Raw genomic sequence first — 20,994 nt, 5'->3', positions numbered from 1 at the left:
CACCCATTCCATTGACTCTGCCTTATGACCACCCATATACCTTCCAATGTGCATCTGTACAGTATAGGTAAATCTATTCCCAGTATGCTCAGCTGTCTCTACATCCAGTTTACAATGGCTCCTTCCTGTACTGAGGTCCATTGTAATGCTAATAAGGCAGTAGATAAGAATCTATGACCAAATGGCTTCTGAGCATACTGCCACCTCAAAGGGTGAACACCACTGAATAATATCATTATATACTATATCTATTTACCAGGTATATTTTATGTGGTCATAAGACAGAGTGTCTGGATGGGAGCAATATATATATATATATATATATATATATATATATATATATCTTGTACTACCATTTGGCACGCTTATACTATGGTGAATATACATGATAATTATTATTATATTCTGGGTCTCTGTCAAAAAATCTCTGATCATTTTATAGTCAATACCCCAGAGATATCATCTTTTTTTAGTTGAAAGTGAAATGTAAAAAAAAGTCAAAAAGGGGAGAAAGGAGATGCCCACTACACACATGCCTTAGCAAATAACTTGAGATTTTAATGTAAAATTCAGCAAAGTAAATAGCTACCTTGTCATATACTACATTATTTACAGAATGCAGAGTGACATCAATAGAGTTTTAAATGCCCAGTCACTTTGTCAATTAGGTTGCCAGGACCTGGTCCCACACCAAGGACGGTTCGAGATCCAGGTGCTATCTGCGTACGACCAGCATCCTGTATCAAACTAATGGTTAATCCTAGCAGTTTTGCTTGAGAGAGAAGTTCAACTAATGCGCCTTCATCTGGTGCTTTCACCACTACTTTTGGTTGTCCGCAGTATTCCCATTGCTTGAGTAATTCAGGATTTCTTTTTTGGAGCTGCTTGTAGGCGGATACTGCAGCATGTGAACACTGCGCAGCCACTTTTCCTTTTCCCATTTTTAAATCATTACGGACTACTAATACCATCTTGAACTCGCCACTCTCTCCCATAACACTTGCTTCACTTCCTAAGTCATTTCCTGCAATGCTTGTGAAGTTTCGGGAACGTCCATAGCGGCCACGCAGGCTCCAGCCTAGAAAAACACCACATGCTATTCCTGCTGCCAGTGTCAGAGTCCCAGGATGTGAAATGTAATCCATGGTCATTCTAAAGAAAATAGGAAGGAAATGTATTGCAACAGTTAGACCTATATAGGAAACACACAAGGAAAACTGCAGAGCAAGCATTATAATTTTAGATAAAGAATTTTATTTTTTTTATTTTGCGAGCAATTGCCGCAGGTTCATCTCCAAATTTATTTTTCCCAAGGGCAACATTAAAAGTTGTGGCATGGTCGCAGTTTTACCGTGAATCACGGACAACTCCATGTTGACATGGAGCCCAAGTCTTTTGTAATCCCCCACCTTTAGGCAGATTTCACACAACCGTAATACAAACACATTTTAACGTCTGTAAGAAGAAAAAAAATAGATATTGACTCCCTCGTGGTTCGGCTGAACCGAATGTCTAATCACTATAGGGTTTTAAAAATGTTAGTGATTATAATACTTCCATGAAGTGTAGAATCATTTATCTCTGTTATATCAGAACACGGTAAAAGCTCCTCAAGGGTAAATTTGCAACCATTTTTTTAATTGAATAAAAAAAAAATATATAATAATTAAGCCACTTACCATTTTATGTATACAGCTCCTATGCAGAGCTATGTGTCTCTATGATTATAGACTACAAACAACCCTGTGTGTAGTCTGATCCTGCAGTCATGTTAATCCACTCCCTTTGCCCCTTATTGCTAACATTATGAGAAGGTGCAGAGGAAAAGCAGGCTTTTTCCACCATCGATGGTGCATTGACTATATAAGCCAGCAATGTCTTACAATTGGGGTTCTGACCACTGGGACCCCATTGATCACTAGAACAATGAAGCCACACCCCCTTTGGCTTATTTCTGAAACATCAGTGGTGGTCCCAGCAGTGATAACCCCTTCTATAAAACATTGATGCCTTAAATAATCCATATATGCCATCAATGCTTAGTATCTCCTACTTCTCTGAACAAAACACCATTCTACACTAGTACATGTACCTAAATTATACTTTCCAACCGTCCCAGATTCAGCGGAACAGTCCCGGATTCCAGGCTGTGTCCCGGGCGGCCGGTGGTATGTCCTGCTGTCAAGTGTATCGGCGTCCTCAGGACACAGATACAGTTTAAACCAATTCTGAAGCAGGGAACCATCAGCTTCCTGCTTTAGAATTAATTCAGAGTGGAGGAGCAGAGGGAGCTCCTCCTCTCACAGTGGACTCCCCGGTACACAGAGCTACTTTAAGCGCTGTGCTCGAGGAAGCCCTTGACGTCACTGTCCTCATATGGACAGTGGCTACTCCTGGAGCGGAATCCCTGTTGCCAATGATCTGGCCGGAGATTCCGCTCCTAGAAGAAACCCCTGAGGTCACTGTCCATATATGTACATTGACGTCAGAGGCTCCTCCTGGAGAGAAATCCCCGGCCAGACTCGGCAACGGGAATTCCGCTCAAGGAGTAGCCACTGACGTCATTGTTCTTATATGGACAGTGACATCAGGGCTTCCCTCTGGGAGCGGAATCCCCAGGCCTATGCTCTGGCTGGCACTATCTACAGGGGTGGTGCTATCTTCAAGGGGGTGTGGCACTATATAAGGGAACTATCTACAGGGGACACTGTGGTGCTATCTATGTGGGCGCTGTGTCACTATCTAAAAGGGCAGTAGAACTAAGAGCAGCTATGGGGACATTATACTGTATGGGGCAGCTATAGGGGCATTATAATGTATGGGGCCATTATACTGTATTTGGCAGCTATGGGGGATTATGCTGCATGGGGCATCTGTATGGGCATTATACTGTATGAGAGCATTATACTATATGGTGACAGGTATGGGGGCATTATACCGTGTGGGGGCAACTATTTGGTGGTATATTGCGTGGGAGGCACCATGAGTGCATGGTACTGTGTGAGCTGAACTAGGTGTGTATGGGCGGGGATTGGGTGGGATTAGAGGCGTGGCTTAAAAGAAAAAATGTTTCCCTCTTTGTGATGCTTTATTCAGACGAACGGGAAAAACGTCCGTGCAACGCGCGTTGCACGGACCTATATTAGTCTATGGGGCCGTGCAGACGTGCGTGACTTTTACTCAGCGTGAGTACGCTGAAAAAAAGTCACGACATGTCCGTTCTTTGGGCGTTTTGCGTGAATCACGCACCCATTGAAGTCAATGGGTGCGTGAAAACCACGCATGTCGCACAGAAGCACTTCCGTGCGAACAGCGTGGTTTTCACGCAACAGCTGTCCTTTAAAAGGATGAATGAAAACAGAAAAGCACCACGTGCTTTTCTGTTTACAAACATCCAAATGGAGTGTCATAATGATGGCGGCTGCGCGAAAAGCACGCAGCCGCAAATCTTATGCTGCTGCCACACGGAGCAGTTAAGTGGCTTTTGCGTGCGCAAAAACGCCACGCTCGTGTGAATGAGGCCTGATACTTGAAAGTTGGGAGGTATGCCTAAATGTCTTCCCTGCTGAAATTCCTTTTATACTTTTCCACCTAGTTTTGTTTGTTTTTTTAACAAAAAGCATGCATAAACTGCACCAAAAACACAAGGTGTGAACATGGCTTTAAGCAGCATGGTACCACCTCTGGCATCAAGGCCTTTTGCTAGGCAGCAGCCCAAACTCAACTAGTGCCCACAAAATCTATTCATTAGAAAGTCTGAAGGAATTCCCATGATGCTCTAGTGTTCCCAAAGTAGCACTGTTATGTAATGACGTACTAGGATACACCAGACCTTGCAAATAACCTAAGCCTTGCACTGTGCCAGCCACAAAGGCAGATTTACTAGCAGACCGCAGCTTTTAGTTCTAGCCTGCACCGGAGAATGCGAGCATGTTATTAGTTACTATGGGCAACGCGTCCACTATTGGTCTGCACCCAGCATGTGGACCCTAACAGGTCTGTTTTGTGGGCTGCCCATAGGACCATTAGAGTACATCTCTCGTGGTGGCACCTGTAATATGCCCTGTCATTCCATTAGGGATAGTAATAAATGTACAGCATGGAGTGTGTGACGAGAGGAGCTCTCACCCGGCGCCCTGATCCTCCCACGTTGGGTTCCGATAGTCACTTCCTGATCCTACGTGGCGCACTCATATGACGTCATCGCCGTTTCCACATTTTATTTTTACGCGCTACTTCTCTCACGCCGCTATCCGCTCGGTATTTACTATCGGACGAGAGGAGAAGGCGGCTACAAGTAAGGGGACGGAAACACAACATAAACGAAGGCTTGCCTCATTTCATCACAGGTATCGTCTCAGTTTGATGACGTGACAGCCCAGTAGGGGGTGCTGACAGAGGTGACGCGGTTTCCGGTGGAGTGACCCGGCGAGTGTGACAGATCGCTGGTTGGAGGCAGGAGAAGAGGTGAGTGGTCTATGGTTATTTGGGGGCGACGTGGTGTGGTGGCAGATAATAAAGGTGGTCGGTGCTGGGCAGTCGTAGGTCGTGGAGATTTGGGTAAGACCCTCTTGGTCATGTGTGACGTTATTCTATTGAGCATTGATAAACGTGGGGGGAGATGACAATGTTCAGTGTGGTAAAGAGCTGCGACATTGATCGGGTGACTGTCATCATGCACGATTTCTATACAATCCCTTTACTGCTCTGTTGCCTGGCCCTGATGAGAATGATGATGTTGTTGTACAGGGTACATACAGTCGCACAGTGATGTTTATTGGGTACGATGAGGGAAATATATTGGACATCATCGTTGATAGTCTTTGTGTATTAGTGACCTGTATATGCCGGTCGTGGATTGTCAGCAGATGACTGTCTACAACGTTATATGCCTTATGTAAAGAATACTATTTATTTTTGTATCCAAATAGTTTCTCCCCTGTGAACCTTTCACGTTGTCATCACTGCAGTCATTGGTTGTGCTACAGATGCAGTTTATGACCCCCACCGCCCCACACTATAGACAAAACTATCCGCCAACGGTTATCATCCCTGAAAACTCCATTGACATGCCCATTCAGCTCCACCAAATGCTAATAGAATACCTCCACCATACAGGGTGAGATGATGCACACCAAAATGTGCTTCTATTAGGTGGGAAATCTATGGCGGTGCAGTATTTGGGCACCCTATTACGGATCTGTGCAGCGTGGATCCGTAACATGGCCGTGTGCACGAGCCCTGAGAGATTTGCTTCTGCAGGTGACTGCGTGAACAAACTGACATTGTGTTTGTCTTTCTTTTTAAACCAATATATTTGTGTATTATTTAAAGAGATCCATGATTTTAAAAAGGTTGTGTCTCCCCCCCCCCCCATCTCAAGTTCTATATCTGTTAGAGATCCTTATTTTCGCAGTCTTGTTCTTTAGCAGTCCATAGACGTTACATTTTTGTCCGTGCGTTGCGCCAATTTCTGTTCGGCGCACTTTTCACTCGATGTCTGAGGCTTGGACAGCAATGAACCTGGCAGGATGGATTCAAATCAGTTTGAAAATTTGAGGAAGTAATTTTAAGTTCTAGCTAGATTTTTAATTATTATTTTTAATGTAATTATTGTCCGACCCAACTGCACGACTATGTTGAGAGGGTGGTAGAGCATGCACGTTGACACCTATCGATCTAACGTTTATCACCTATCCAGTGAATAGATTATAATAGATTTATTCAATGGATCGTGGATTTAATAATTTATGTAAAGAAGACATAAGTAATGCAATACATTGTGAAATAAAAAAAATTACGCTTAAAAGGGTTGTCTGGGCATGGGACGGTTTTTCATACTGATGACCTAACCACAGGATAGCGACTTCCGTTCCGGCAGACTCGAACCGTCCTTGTATTGTAAGGACGGCCGTTCATCAGAATGACCGCCATGTAATACTACATTTCCTCTGCAGTGGCCACTGCAGGGAATATTCCTGGCTGGTGGCGGCTTCCACTAGCAAAATTAGCTCTCTGCTAGGGGGGCTGGGATCGGGACCTGAGGCAATCAGATGATTGTCCAGACGGCCACATTTTGAAAGGGGTTGTCTGATAGGACGCCACCTTTGAACAATACAGAGCTTTGTATAAAATTTTTTTTTTTTTTTTTCTGTTTTGTCGTTTCCCAGATTATGCTGAAGTTTGCCAAACAACCAATGTATTACAGATTCTGTTACCTAAATTACACGAAAATAATAGCAGGAGGTTAGAAGAGATATGTTTGGAGAGCTGTAATGAGGTTTTTTTTTTTCCTGTGCAGAATGTTCTTGAACTATTTTTTTTATTTATTTTTTAATTGTAAGCTTCTAATATCAGTGACGTGTACAAAGTACAGGTTTTATGAACGTGTTTCACAGGTCAAGTCAGTCAATCTGCACACTAAGCAGTTAAGTCGAATGATAAAAGGTTTCTAAAGAAGTAGATTTCCTAATTCCTGGCTACTTTCTTCCAAAAACTGCAGTCCCCCTGTCTTCAGGTTGTGTATGGTAATGCAGCTTAGCGCCATTCACTTCAATGTAGCTGAGCTGCAATACCAAACACAGGCCGTGGACCGGTCTGGTAATGTTTCTGTAAGAAAGCAGCTGTGTTTTTCTTATCCTGGTTAAGCCCTTTAATGAAACACTAAATCTAGAAACAAATTTTAAAAGTAAACCGGTTATAAACTTTTCCCTACTGTTTGTCAGTCTGCAGGGTTTTCTGCATGTTCCTGAAATAGTCTTCTAGAAATCCTGCTGAGAACATAGGGGTTAATTTCCTGCTGATCTCTTCCATTTTTGTCTAGTGAACGGCTGAGCGCTGGGGCTTACTGCAGAAAGGGCAGAGGGGGAGGCTCCTGCTGCAGTCAGTTGTCTTATTGTGAAGACATGGAGGGGTGGATATGGCTGATCTCGTGGAACACATAGAAAATATATTTTTTTATATATTTCTCAGTATTAATTGCAGTATGATTTTAAAGAGGCTCTGTCACCAGATTTTGCAACCCCTATCTGCTATTGCAGCAGATAGGCGCTGCAATGTAGATTGCAGTAACGTTTTTATTTTTAAAAAACGAGCATTTTTGGCCAAGTTATGACCATTTTTGTAGTTATGCAAATGAGGCTTGCAAAAGTACAACTGGGCGTGTTGAAAAGTAAAAGTACAACTGGGCGTGTATTATGTGCGTACATCGGGGCGTTTTTACTACTTTTACTAGCTGGGCGTTGTGTATAGAAGTATCATCCACTTCTCTTCACAACGCCCAGCTTCTGGCAGTGCAGATCTGTGACGTCACTCACAGGTCCTGCATCGTGTCGGCACCAGAGGCTACAGTTGATTCTGCAGCAGCATCAGCGTTTGCAGGTAAGTAGCTACATCGACTTACCTGCAAACGCCGATGCTGCTGCAGAATCAACTGAAGCCTCTGGTGCCGATGTGTCCTCGCTCGTCTGACACGATGCAGGACCTGTGAGTGACGACACAGCGTGATCTCTCAAGAACACGCTGTGTCTTTGCACTGCCAGAAGCTGGGCGTTGTGAAGAGAAGTGGATGTTACTTCTCGTCAGAACGCCCAGCTAGTAAAAGTAGTAAACACGCCCCGATGTACGCACATAATACACGCCCAGTTGTACTTTTACTTTTCAACACGCCCAGTTGTACTTTTGCAAGCCTCATTTGCATAAATACGAAAATGGTCATAACTTGGCCAAAAATGCTCGTTTTTTAAAAATAAAAATGTTACTGTAATCTACATTGCAGCGCCGATCTGCTGCAATAGCAGATAGGGGTTGCAAAATCTGGTGACAGAGCCTCTTTAACCCTTTAGTGACCACTAATACGCCTTTTCACGTCGGTCACTAATGGGCTTTAGGCTAGGCTGACGCCTTTTCACGTCAGCCTAGTCTAAGTCCTGCACGGGTCTCCCGTGCAGGCTGGAGCCGGGGCTCTGCTGTCTGATGACAGCTGAGCTCCTGCTCCAACGCCCGCGATCGAAGTTTACTTCGATCGCGGCCGTTTAACCCGTTAAATGCCGCCGTCAATAGCGACCGCGGCATTTAACTTTGTTTACAGAGGGAGTGAGCTCCCTCTGTCACCCATCGGCGGCCCGCGAATGAAATCGCGGGTCTCCGATGGGGTGTCATGGCAGCCGGGGGCTTGATAAAAGCCCCCAGGTCTGCCCTGGACATATTCCTGTTAGGACGCGCCGGAGGCACGTCCTAACAGATTGCCTGTCAGATTTACACTGACAGGCAATAATGCTCTGGTATACGAAGTATACCAGAGCATTATAGCAGCGATCGGAATATCGCACAGTAAAGTCCCCTAGTGGGACTAATAAAATCAGTCATCAAAGTGAAATAAAGATTATTAATAAAGAGTACAGTAAAAAAATAAAACCATTTTTTTCCATAAAAAGTGGTTTTATTTAGTAAAAGTGTAAAAAAAATAAAATAAAAAAGTACACATATATGGTATCGCCGCGACCGTAATGACTCCATTAATAAAGTTAATATGTAATTTAAACCGCAAAGTGAACACCGTAAAAAAAAAACGCAAAAAACCATGGCGAAATTGCATTTTTTTTCCATTGCCCCACAAAAAAGTCATAATAAAAATGAATCAATAAGTCCCATGCACCCCAAAACAGTACCAATCAAAACTACGTCTCGTCCCGCAGAAAACAAGCCCAAAAAATCACTACATTGATGGAAAAATAAAAAAATTACGGCTCTTGGAAAGCGACGATGCAAAAACAAATAATTTTAGTTCAAAAGTGTTTTTATTGTGCAAAAGTCGTAAAACATAAAAAAACCTCTACATATGTGGTATCGCCGTAATCGTACCGACCCATAGAATAAAGGTAACATGTTATTTACGTCGCATAGTGAACGGCGCCAATTTAAAAACGCATACAACAATGGCGGAATTTCAGTTTTTTTTTATAATCCCCCCCCCAAAAGGGTTAATATAAAAATTATATGTACCCAAAAATGGTGCTATTAAAAAGCTCAACTAATCCCGCAAAAAACAAGTCCTCATACAGCTATGTAGACGAAAAAATAAAAACGTTATAGCTCTTCGAATGCGACTATAGAAAAACAAATAAAATAGCTTGGTCATTAGGGCCTAAAATGGGCTGGTCACTAAGGGGTTAAAGGGGAATTCTGGTTTCAGCGAATGTTATTTATTGTTTAAAGAAAACGTATACTATCTTCCAATTTACATCCTAGATCAATTCCTCATGATTTTCAAGATCTTGTCTTGCTTTCATTTTGATCCAGATTTTGCGGTAGATTTTCCTATCTGCATTGCAGAGTAAAATCCACGGCAAAATATGCCACATATAGAGCTGTGGATTAGTACATATGAAGCATGTCCTTAAGTACATGCAGATTATATATATATATATATATATATATATATATATATATATATATATATATATATATATCTCCTATCCTTAGAATATTAGGCTGTCAATATTCAAAGCGGTTTACAGGATTAGAGAAACATGGATGCATTTATCAGAAAAGGCATCACTTCTTTCAATAGGGTGTGATTTCCCCCCCCCCCCCCCCATCAATGTCAATTGGGCTGAGCTGAAATACCACACACATCCTGTGGGCAGGTGTGGCACTGTTCATAGTTCATCCATCTATAGAAATCCCAGTTTCTCTGTATTTTCCCCAGTCTATTTATCCTTCATACAAAATTGTATAGTTTTCTTTTTATTGCGGCACTTTTGCATTTTAGTGAATTTTTTTTTTTCCATTTGTATCCTTTTTTGACTAGCAAGTCAGGATCTGAATTCAGATTCAAACGAGGTCCAACTAGCTTTTTAAGTTATATTTGTGTGTGCGTATGTATGTATATATATATATATATATATATATATATATATTATAATAAAAAATAATATCTTTATTCATTCTAACTAAAAATAGAAAGGAATAACCAGAGCCTTTCCTTCTACTGTTCTCTCAGGCACTACTGTAAATGCAGCTGTCCTGTTTCTGTTATTACTTGAGCTTTCGCCGTTGATTAATACGAATATGTTTTAATAAAAAGAAGATTGCTATCCATTGACTTGCATTGTAGTAACAGGCACTGTAGTAGAAGCCGCCATCCTTTTTGATTTGGCTACCTGTCTCATGGGATTGCTTCCAGCTTTGACATTTCTTTATTCCTGACTTATTATCTTCCTCGTATCACGGCAGGATCAGCTCACGTTTCTGAAGACGGTCGTGGCAGTGTGTGCTAAATATTCACTGACCAGCGTAGCAGGATGTTCTTGTTCCTGAGCATGCTATATGTCTTCTCTGGTTACCGGTTGTTGACTGTTACTTCATAGATTAGAGGGATCAAGACTAAATCCAGCTACTATGTTATACATTCTATTTTCAGAGGTGCCTTCTATGGGACGATAGGGAGAGCACTTCTAATGTGCATGTCCTGACTATTGGGGGAGAGCTGGCATGGGGGAAATAACATTCTCAGGGGTCATAAAGGCGCTGGTTACTGAACGTCTATTCTTTCAGTGGGGAGGGAATGTGCTGGGGAGCCCAACTCCTCTCTCCATTGACTAATACTGGAGAGAAATGCAGGGGAGAGTAGATGATTGTCCTGCATCTGCTTAGCGATTAAACAAAACGCTCCTGCTTGTGGACTTGAAGTGTTGTAAATGTCTTTGGTCAACATAGGGAATTATTTTTGGATGTAGTATAAGGCTGGATTCACACGAGCATGTTACGTCCGTAATTGACGGAACGTATTTGGGCCACAAGTCCCGGACCGAACACACTGCAGGGAGCCGGGCTCCTAGCATCATAGTTATGTACGATGCTAGGAGTCCCTGCCTCTCTGCAGGACAACTGTCCCGTACTGTAATCATGTTTTCAGTACGGGACAGCAGTTCCACGGAGAGGCCGGGACACCTAGCGTCGTACATAACTATGCTAGGAGCCAGGCTCCCTGCAGTGTGTTCGGTCCGGGACTTGCGGCCGAAATACGTTCCGTCCTTTACGGACTGAACATGCTCGTGTGAACCCAGCCTTACATTGAAAAGAAAATGCTTTATGTGTACTACTAGAATTTATGATAAATGTATGGCGAGTTATAATGGAATGAAGTTGTTCGAGTTTCTGAATAAATGACCTAATATTTGACCTAGAAGTGTCAATCCTGCTGAGATAATTTTCAAGAAAGGACTGAATGGCAGCAGATACCTATAATATAAGAACTATAACTACCTGCTTATTGGGCCCTATGCATGCGACCGTAGAATTTGTCTGTATTTGCGGACCGTGATTACGGGCACGGCCGTGTGCACGGGGCCTTATTTACTCCACCCTTGCTTCCTATCTTATTAGTTCTGATTTACACAATTGCTTAATATTTTATCCATCTACAAATCTGATGAACAGCTTTAGAGCTGAGGCCACGTTTCACGATGTATACCTCTTCTTTATTGGCGCCAGTTAGATCAGTATTTCTTGCACGGTTGGTCTAGGCTGGTTATTCACACAGATATTTTCACGGATTCTGCTGTGGAATCGTCGTGATAAAAACAGACTGAAGTCAAGCAGAATGTATTTCTCAATAGTGAAAATAGGGAGAGAAACTTCAGCTCACCTGACACACTCCAGTGTGTCGTAGAAGGCGCCCGGATCCTCGTGTCGGTACACGGATAACAACAAGGAAGGAAGGATGGTAGGACCCAGCGCTGGATCCTACCATCCTTCCTTCCAAGCAGAATGTACTTCATGTTTGTGATAATCAATTGTCAAATAGTATCCCTAGCATCCGACAGACCCCATTGACTTAAGGGGCTTTGTTGTGGTGTCCATCGTCTTGAAGGGAAGAATAGCGCTGCATGCTGCGCTATTCCTCTTGTCAAATCTGATGAAATTTGCGACCATTTACAAACAGAGCTTCCGACGCAAATGCGACCAAACCCCAGCTTTAATGTTACTGCTCACCTGCAGAAAAAAACGCTGTCAGCTTGGTGTTTTGGAGGTTTTTTTTTTTTTTTTTACTGCAATAGATTGAGCATCTGTCCTATGTTGAACTATGCACATTATAATTTAAAATTCAATATCTGATAATCAAGTAGTAAATGGTAATATGACTTTGTTATTATGTCATCTCCCCCTTAATACAGGACTAAAGGCAACCTGTCCTTACGGTGTTTCATTTAATGTCTCAGAAGTGAAGGCCAGATTTTAACTTAGTCCAACTGGAAGGCATCTGTAAAGGAGCTGGTCGCAGTTTGTGAGGTAAATTCCATTTAATTGTCCGTTGTATTTCCACATATTTAGCACAGTTAACTCTATTTCTTGGAAAACTTTCTCTTATAGAATGCATTTCAGAGACTTAGCCCTTTTTCTTTTAAACTTATTGGGTTATGATTTTCTATTTCCTTTCCACACATAGTTATTAAACCCTCTTGGTGTGTTCCAAAATACAATGAAGTTGTAATGAGAGTATTGCACATGATGTTTTCATGACTGATTACAAATCCTCTAATAGACTGTAGCCTTACGTGGGGCCAAAAACAGCAAGTACCATACATATAAAGAACTGTTCTTGCTGTTTTCGGCCTCCTGCATCCCACTTTTATGCCCCGGCGCACACGCTTAACGTGTCCATAGGTCTTCATTATCCCGTCGAAGGCCAAAAGAGTGTCCATAGTATACTACTCTATTCCATCCTGAGGTGACCCGCAAAAAACATATGGCGTGGTATCCCTTTTTTTTTTTTTTGGTTTGTTTAATGGATGATGCATGACATCTTATGGCATGTGTCACAGGTATATATTAGACTTTTTTTATGTTGGGGAGCTTCCCCAGGGTCAGAGTTCCCGAGAAGAGCATCATCTAGCGCTAGGCCTGGGGTTTCCATCCCCAGGGAAGCTCATGACGTCATTGGCATTTTATGGAAAGTGACCTCAGGAGCTTCCCCCAGGCTAGAGTTCCTGGCCAGAGTGCTTCCGATGCTCTGGCTGGGGACTGCGGCATTGTAAAGTTCCTGACATCACTGTCCATATATCGATAGTGACAGCAGGAGCTTCCGTAAGCATAGCACTTCAGGTTACATTCTGCCATGGGGGTTCTGGCGACATATCAAACTGTATGCCTATACAGAGGGATACGTTGCAGCATACCTCTGACGGAAGGCAATAGGCTTAAGTGAAGGAACACTTGGGGTAGAGTTTCATGTTTACAGTTTAGTGAATAAGTTTCTCTTTAAACGTACCTAACCTTATAGGTGACTTTACAGATTAAGCTGTCGTATGTGTGTACATGAGGAATAACGCCATTTCTGGCCGTTATATGACTTGTGTCCTGCATATTTTAGCAGCTTTCCACTTTGCATACTCTCTTTCTAATTCTCAGTTTTCCCTGAGCTAGGGGGTAGAGTCTAACTGCTATCATGTCTTCTATACATTAAACACATAGGGGAGCAGGGTGTTCTCTTCCCTATCTCTTTGTAGCACACCCCCCAAAACCGCAGCAACATGAAGGACATTTCACTGCAACAGGGAGTTTTAGATTAAACCCAGCACTGGAGTGACATAGAACACTTACTAAAAGCTGCAGTATCATCTATATGTGTCTCTCTGCTCCTGCTCCCTTTTCCTCCTTCCTCTCCCCTCACTATAGACTTGTATGGGCTGCACGTAACCTGATCCCTCAGCGAGCTGATAGTCAGTCTCCGCTATCAAGACAGATTTAGCAGTAAATTAAGAGTGAGTGAACAGTTAAAGAGACTGTCACCACATTCCAAGTGCCCTATTTCCTACATAAGGAGATGGGTGCTGTAATGTAGGAGACAGCAGTGCTTTTTATTTAGAAAAACGATCTATTTTTACCACGTTAGGAGCGCTTTTTAGCTTTATTCTAATTAGTTTAATGCCCAAGTGGGCGTGTTTTTACTTTAGACCAAGTGGGCGTTGTACAGAGGAGTGTATGACGCTGACCAATCAGCGTCATACACTTCTCCATTCATTTACACTGCAGATAGCGATATAGCTATATCGCTATGTGCAGCCACATAAACACACTATAACGTTACTGTAGTGTCCTGACCATGAATATACATTACCTCCAGCCAAGACGTGATGTGTATAGAGAATCCTGACACTTCTGAATCTTTTCTGTGAGATTTCCAGCAAGGCAAATGTAATCTCGCGAGATTACGCTGCAAACCGTCATTTAAAACGAGATTACGTTTACCTTGCTGGAAATCTCACAGAAAAGATTCAGAAGTGTCAGGATTCTGAATAAACCTCACGTACCGGCTGGAGGTAATGTATATTCATTGTCAGGACAATGCAGTAACGTTAGTATTTGTATATGTGGCTGCACATAGCGATATAGCTATATCGCTATCTGCAGTGTTAATGAATGGAGAGAAGTGTATGACGCTGATTGGTCAGCGTCATACACTCCTCTGTACAACGCCCACTTGGTCTAAAGTAAAACACGCCCACTTGGGCATTAAGAAACTAATTAGCATAAAGCTAAATAATCGCTCAAAGTGGTAAAAATAGATCGTCTTTCTAAATAAAAAGCATTACTGTCACCTACATTACAGCGCCGATCTCCTTATATAGGAAATAGGGCACTTATAATGTGGTGACAGCCTCTTTAAGGGGGAAGAGGGTGGAAAAGAGCCTGATAAGTGGAGAAAGAGAGGCATTTTTCTCTTATAAAATATATTACAAAGCTTCTTATATTCGCTTATACTATTGATTTACTCAAAGTTTGTTGCAATAACCGTTCCTATTTAGGTATTGCATATAAAATCGGTTTATAAAATGGTTTCAACCCTTCATTTAACAAATAAGGATATGCATTGTGTGTGAATATGCCGGAATGACCATATGTTGTTGTTGTCTTCCCTTTTATACGTTTCTCAAGTTCAGTTGACATATGAAATGGCTGAGAATGGAACTGATTGTGAACAGAGGCGTGCTGGAATGGCTAAAGAACAACATAACGGGAGCTTTACAGGTATTCTTACTCACTGATCATGCAATTGACGTTTGTGAAAACTAGAGCAAAAATGCTGATCTGATTATCTAAATAAGGGTCTCCCCATACAAGCATCAAGTTTAAACAGGCACCCCAGCAAATCGTTTTATGATTGCCACCGTTTGTACAGTAGACCTGGTAAAAGATAGGGCAGGCCATCCTATTACCGGGGGCTTTTGTTTCAGAAATATCCCGACCACAATTATGTCACGTGACTGCACTGTGACCGGCCGATTCATACAGCGTCTGCTGTGTGGACCGGAAGTCTTGGTTACTATACATTCCTAGGAGTCTCACATTGAGCGGCCTGTAGGAATGTATAGTAACAGAGACTTCCGGTCCACACAGCAGATGCTGTATGAATCGCCTGGTCACGTGTCCGCATTGTGGCTGGGATATTACTGAAAGGAGCGCCCGGTAAGAGGATGGCCTGCTCAGCCTTTTACCAGGTCTACTGTACAAACGGTGGCAATAATAAAAAAAAAACTAACTACTGAGTATCAGAAAGCTAATGCTATATTTCCAGATATGCCTTACGTTTTAGGTTTCATGTTCTGGGCTTTACATTCGGGCATGTCTGTAACTTGAACCTGCAAAATCGGTTGTGAGTTTTTGCTCCTGATATTGTTTGATGATCTGCCCCTGTGGGATACTTGCTCTCTCGGTGTACTGTAGATGTAGATTACAAATACTGATACACATGATTTTCATAAGTAAATCTGGGTTGAGTTTAAATAGAGAGCTTGTTCTGGTAATGGTAAAGCATACTGTACACAATGGTTCAGGATTATTGAGTCACCAAGTTGGACCACGTTTACACGATCTGGGTTTGCTGCATAATCTGCGGCTGAAAATCAGAATTTTGTAGATTTGCAGGCAGATGCGCACATGGATTAGCTGCGTTAAAGTTCAATATGCGCTAAAAAATGAATATGCTGTGGATTATAAAATCTGCATTGCAGTCATTATTCATTGCGGAATGTTTTCGGAGCACTCGCATGCATGCATGCCGATTCTGCCCTGATTTCTGCATCCCATATACTCCCCTATAAATGTGAACAGTGATGTCCCTGCACAGGAATAACTTAGTTTTGTTATAGATTATGGATAATGCGTGCTATGAAATTCATCCACGGGGATAATAAAGACCATAATGTCACATTACAGGGATGATAAAAAAAAAACAGGCATAGACAATATGGTCAAAAGTATGTGAACACGCCTAATAAATATTGAGTTCAGGTGTTTCAGCCACACAGATTGCAAACGCGTGTGTGTGAAATCAAGCACACAGCCGTGTAATCTCCATAGACCAGCATTAGTAGTAAAATGGGTTGAACTGAAGAGCTTGGAGAACTTACTAATGGCACTGTAATCTCTACCTATCAATTCCACCTTTAGCACAAGTCCGTTTGTGAAATTTCTGATCTGCTAGATCTGTCGCAGTCAACTGAAGTGGTGTTTTTGTGACGTGAAAGCGTCTAGGTGGAACGGCTCAACCATGAAGCGGTAGATCATGCAAATTTACAGAACGGGTCGCTAAATGCTGAAGCGTGTAAATATAACCTGTCCTTTTACTCCCCACCGAGTTCCAAACTGCCTCTCAAAGTGACATTAAGAGGATGATGAGAGTGATGTCACAAAACAGGAATAAAAACAATGGGATGTCACAGTACATAGATAATAAGCACTGAGTAGGTATGGCCCACAGGGAGGTCACAGTATGGGAACAATGCACTCACTGATGTCACCGAACAGGATTAATAAACACACTGATCTAACCGGAAATAGCTATAAACCACTGTACTGGCTATGTACAGAGTTAATAAACACAGCAGTCATGATACAAGCAGAATGCACACAGTGATGTCAAAGTAGAGAGAGAAAGTAATATTGGTATTCCGATCAGGGCAGCGTTGCCATTGTGCCCCTTCAGGGACTCTGCACCTCATATAGTTACATCACTGGTAACACCACTTTCTGTCGGTCTATGGTAACTTAAAGGGAATGTGTCGCAAATTTAAACCTTTTTTTTTTTAAGTGTCGTTACTTATTTCTATTATATTTTCTACGTTTTTTTTGCTGTATTTATTTTTTTTTTTCGTATGGTGGAAAGTATTAAAAATTAAATAATAATTTGAGATGTTTTCCAATGTTGGCCACCAGGGGGAGCACTTCCCAGAATTACAGCAAGGTGAATAAGGCAAAGCAACCTGACTCACAGCTGCTGTAAATGTTGGGAGGGAACCTCACCCCCCTCTCACAAGCCAGGTAAAGGTGTCTTCAAATTGCTAAGCAGTGTCCGTCAGCCATTTTGGGTGTGTTCTAGGACACACCAAAAGGCTAAGTGTCTGTTCACACGCTTACTAAACAAAGGGAAAACCGCTCCTGATTTTCAGCCATTTTTTAATCAAACTCACGTTTTTTAACGGTCGTTTTTGGAGCTTTTTTCTATAAAGTCAATGAAAAACGGCTCCAAAAACGTCCCAAGATGTGATGTGCACTTCATTTTGGTCGGGCGTCTTTTTACGTGCTGTTTTTGGAAAATTGCCACGTAAAAAACGCCCTGTCGGAACAGAACGCCGTATTTCCCATTGAAACCAATGGGCAGATGCTTGTAGGCGTTCTGCTTCCGATTTTTCAGTTGAAAACATTGTGTGTGAACATACCCTTAGGGTATGTGCACACGCTAACTGCATTTACGTCTGAAATGACGGAGCTGTTTTCAGGAGAAAACAGCTCCGTCATTTCAGACGTAATTGCTCGTACTCGCGTTTTGCGAGGCGTCAATTACGGCCGTAATTTGGAGCTGTTCTTCATTGAATTCAATGAAAAACGGCTCAAATTACGTCCCAAGAAGTGTCCAGGGCAGGGCTTGTCCTGAGTGCACTGTCTCTTGTTATGGACAGAGTTATAGTCACATGAACCCCGTCTGATGAACCGGTAACCTAGGTCCGATCACATGACAGAGGGGGATCACCAAAAACCCTGTGCACCCTCAGCCCGTCCATCCAGCCCTTTCCTGGTTATATCTGCGTCTGGGAAAGCTGGGTGACCACCATTACCCCTCATACTGGAGTGTTTAGGGATGTGACTAATGAACCTCTCACACTCCAGTGGGAGGGGTAATGGTGGTCACCCAGCTTTCCCAGACCCCTGAACGGTAAATCTCTCTAGTTGTGCTGAGACTGTTTGGGGATCTGACTAATGAACCTCTCAGTCTCAGCACTAGAGAGATTTATTGTTCAGGGGTCTGGGAAAGCTGGGTGACCACCATTACTCCTACTGGAGTGTGTTTGGGGATGTGACTAATGAACCTCTCATACTCCAGTAGGGGGGGGGCCGTCGGGGGGGGGCCGTTCGGGGGGGGGGGGGTGGGGGCCCGTCGGGGGTCACGAGAGCGGGGGTCTGTGAGAGAGAGAGAGTGGGACATGTAGAGACGCACATCTTACCTGCAGTGCAGCTGGTCTTCAAGATGGCGCCTGCTCTCTCCCTGCAAACAGCTGCTGTGCTCTGCGCAGGACAGAGCCATAGTGCAAAGTCAATGGGACGGGTCCCGTTCATTGACTCCTATGGACTGTAGCTGCCGTATTCCATGTCTGTATGTGTTGTTAATCGACACATACAGAGATGAAAAACAACATGGCAGCCCCCATAGTGAAGTAAAAGTTAGAAAAAAGGAAAAAGTAAAACACAAACACACACATAAATAAAAGATTTTATAATAAAACACTAAATGCAAATTGATATAAATTTATTTTTTTTCGTGACACTGTTCCTTTAAAGTGTACCTGCACTTTAATGAAACTTTTGACATGTCATAAGTTTTGTTCACTGGGAGTCCCTATGACATTTCAAAAGCTTTATTAAAATATAGGTACACCTTAATTTACCATAGACCGACAAAGTGGTGTTACCAGTGATGTAACTAGTTTTTTATTTGAAGATCTCCAGTGGAGGCTTTTTCCATCACGACAACAGATTCCTGATGGTCTATACAGCTCAGGATAACTTTTATTTATATTCTAGTCCTTTCCCGGCAATCCAGCCTCTTCTTGTCTCCTAATCGGACTCTATCTTGAATTTTAGATTTCACCCTGCTTTCTCTACCTCTGTACTATGTTATCGATCCCACGATATCTCAGCACCACACCACATGAGCAGTTAGAGCCGGTACCATCTATGCCTGCCAGGAGGACACGTCCCTCTGTATGCTCCTAAGTAAGCGAAGAGACCAAAAGTATTCAGTCATGGAGCCTGAACTGTCGCCCTCTTTATTATAACTTTTAACAGGAGCCTGTCTAATTATTAGTTACTGTGGTAGGAGTTCGTGCCCCCCCCCCCCTCTGAGTGCCTGTGTGGAACAGTCCATGCAATGTCATCATACAGGAAGTTCTGGTGTCTGTATGAGTGACACAGGCTTGCCCTATTGACACAAGTAGAAAAATCAGGTCACCAAAGCCGAATTCACACTGTTTCGATGCAACGGACCAAACACCTTGATGCTTGATGATGTACATGTGGGTCATAGTTTGCCAGATCGCATGGGCACAGAGACTGTGCGATCAAAAGCAGGAGCCCAGCTGTCTTTGACAGCAGGCTTCCTGCCGTAATGCCTGGGATCAGGGAAACTTCTGATCCCTCCCATTCAACCCCTTAGATGTAAGTCAATGGCAACCAAGGCATCTTAGGTGCTTGACAGAGGGTAGGGGCTACCTCTGTCTGCCCATCGGCGGGTCGTAAACATGGCAACCAGGGACCTAACAAAGGCCCCCAAAACTGCCTTCGGGATAATACTATTGGCCTTAAAGATTGCGTGTCCGTGTAACACGCAGACAATAATGTTGACCGAAAAGTAAAATAAGTTATGGCTCTAGGAATAAAACACGATCTACTGTGAATTTGTACCGACTTGTAGAATAAACTTAATGTGTTTATAGCGCATGGTAAACCGCATAAAAGTTTTTTTAATACCCCCTCAAAAGATATAAAAGGTTAATTAATAAATTATACGTACCTGAAAATGGTGCTAAAAAAACCAACTCTCCCCGCAAAAAAAAAAAAAAGCCATCATATGGCTACGTAGACGTAAAAATAATCTGTGGCTCTTGGAATGTAGCACTGAAATAATGGCAAAAAAAGGCTCGCTCCTTGTCCAACAGCAATTACATTGCTGAAATGTGTAAATATGGTAGTCATGGGTAGTCCTGTGACTCGCACTCTTCTGGACATTCACACTGCATGTCTGTGGATGATACGGATGCTATTATAGTAGGAGTTTACAACATCAAGATGTTGCAGCTTTCCAATATTGCGCCACTACTAACATACAGGTATATGGCTCATGAAACTGGATGGAAATGTTCCTGGAGGTTTTGTTGAAAATGTCATCTGCTGGGTTGGATTTTTATGGCAGATACTCATTATCAGCCAGTAGTAGACAATTGGATATAGAGCTCGATCCTCCGTGTATTCATTTATTTTTCTACCTGTATGGGATAAGACTTTCCGAAAAATGTTTGGAATTGTTTGTAAAAGTATTAAAGTGGATCTGTCAACTAACTAGGCTGCCCTATTCAAAATTCGCATAATACAGCTGCAAATACAATGTTGTGCCATTTCGGTAATAGGAGCGATAAAAGTGGTTACTTTAAATAGCGTAGCCTATTCAGCTGACTGATCCCCCTTAAAGGGAACCTGTCACCGGCATGTCACCTATTAAACCAGTAATACCTGGTTGTAGTGGGTGAACAATCATTTCTATATAACCTATAATTGTCTTCTTAGTTGGCTCTGTAGCTTTAGTATTCAGCTTTTTAGTGTTCCTGCACTGTATGCTAATGAGCATAAGAGTCAAATCTTCATTCCTCAAGTCTTTCTGAGTTGACCCCGCCTCCTTACTTTTGATTGACAGCTCCACGCCTTCCCCCAGCACACACA

The 20,994-nt window shown here is 42.6% G+C and overlaps 2 protein-coding genes across 4 annotated transcripts in view; one reads left to right on the top strand and one right to left on the bottom strand.

Annotated features, from left to right (window-relative positions):
• Nucleotides 1–537: 537 nt before the first annotated feature.
• PTRH2 (peptidyl-tRNA hydrolase 2) lies at nt 538–4,562 on the bottom strand. The gene is made up of 2 exons (XM_075853036.1): nt 4,129–4,562; nt 538–1,152 (listed from the first exon to the last, which is right to left on the bottom strand). The coding sequence occupies exon 2, from the start codon at nt 1,149–1,151 to the stop codon at nt 630–632; it is 522 nt and encodes a 173-aa protein (XP_075709151.1). The 5' UTR covers nt 1,152; nt 4,129–4,562; the 3' UTR covers nt 538–629.
• Nucleotides 4,177–20,994, top strand: part of VMP1 (vacuole membrane protein 1) — a 139,003-nt gene continuing 122,185 nt past the window's right edge. Inside the window, exons 1-3 of one of the 3 annotated variants that reach the window (XM_075853035.1) lie at nt 4,177–4,467; nt 12,180–12,294; nt 14,946–15,033. In XM_075853035.1, coding sequence (XP_075709150.1) covers nt 14,958–15,033 — 76 coding nt within the window. In that variant the 5' untranslated portion in view covers nt 4,177–4,467; nt 12,180–12,294; nt 14,946–14,957. Of the gene's footprint in view, nt 4,468–4,539; nt 4,561–12,179; nt 12,295–14,940; nt 15,034–20,994 lie in introns of those variants that run through there. The other 2 variants (XM_075853033.1, XM_075853034.1) reach the window with 2 other exon arrangements.

The sequence above is a fragment of the Rhinoderma darwinii genome, chromosome 2 (assembly GCF_050947455.1).
Source record: "Rhinoderma darwinii isolate aRhiDar2 chromosome 2, aRhiDar2.hap1, whole genome shotgun sequence".
Classification (NCBI taxonomy): Eukaryota; Metazoa; Chordata; class Amphibia; order Anura; family Rhinodermatidae; genus Rhinoderma; species Rhinoderma darwinii.
Note: the sequence above shows the minus strand (reverse complement) of the source record. Positions and strands in the feature narration are given on the sequence as shown.

What these genes read in the sequence shown, in the direction of transcription:
- PTRH2 (XM_075853036.1), bottom strand. Translation starts at nt 1,151, where the DNA reads ATGACCATGGATTACATTTCACATCCTGGGACTCTGACACTGGCAGCA.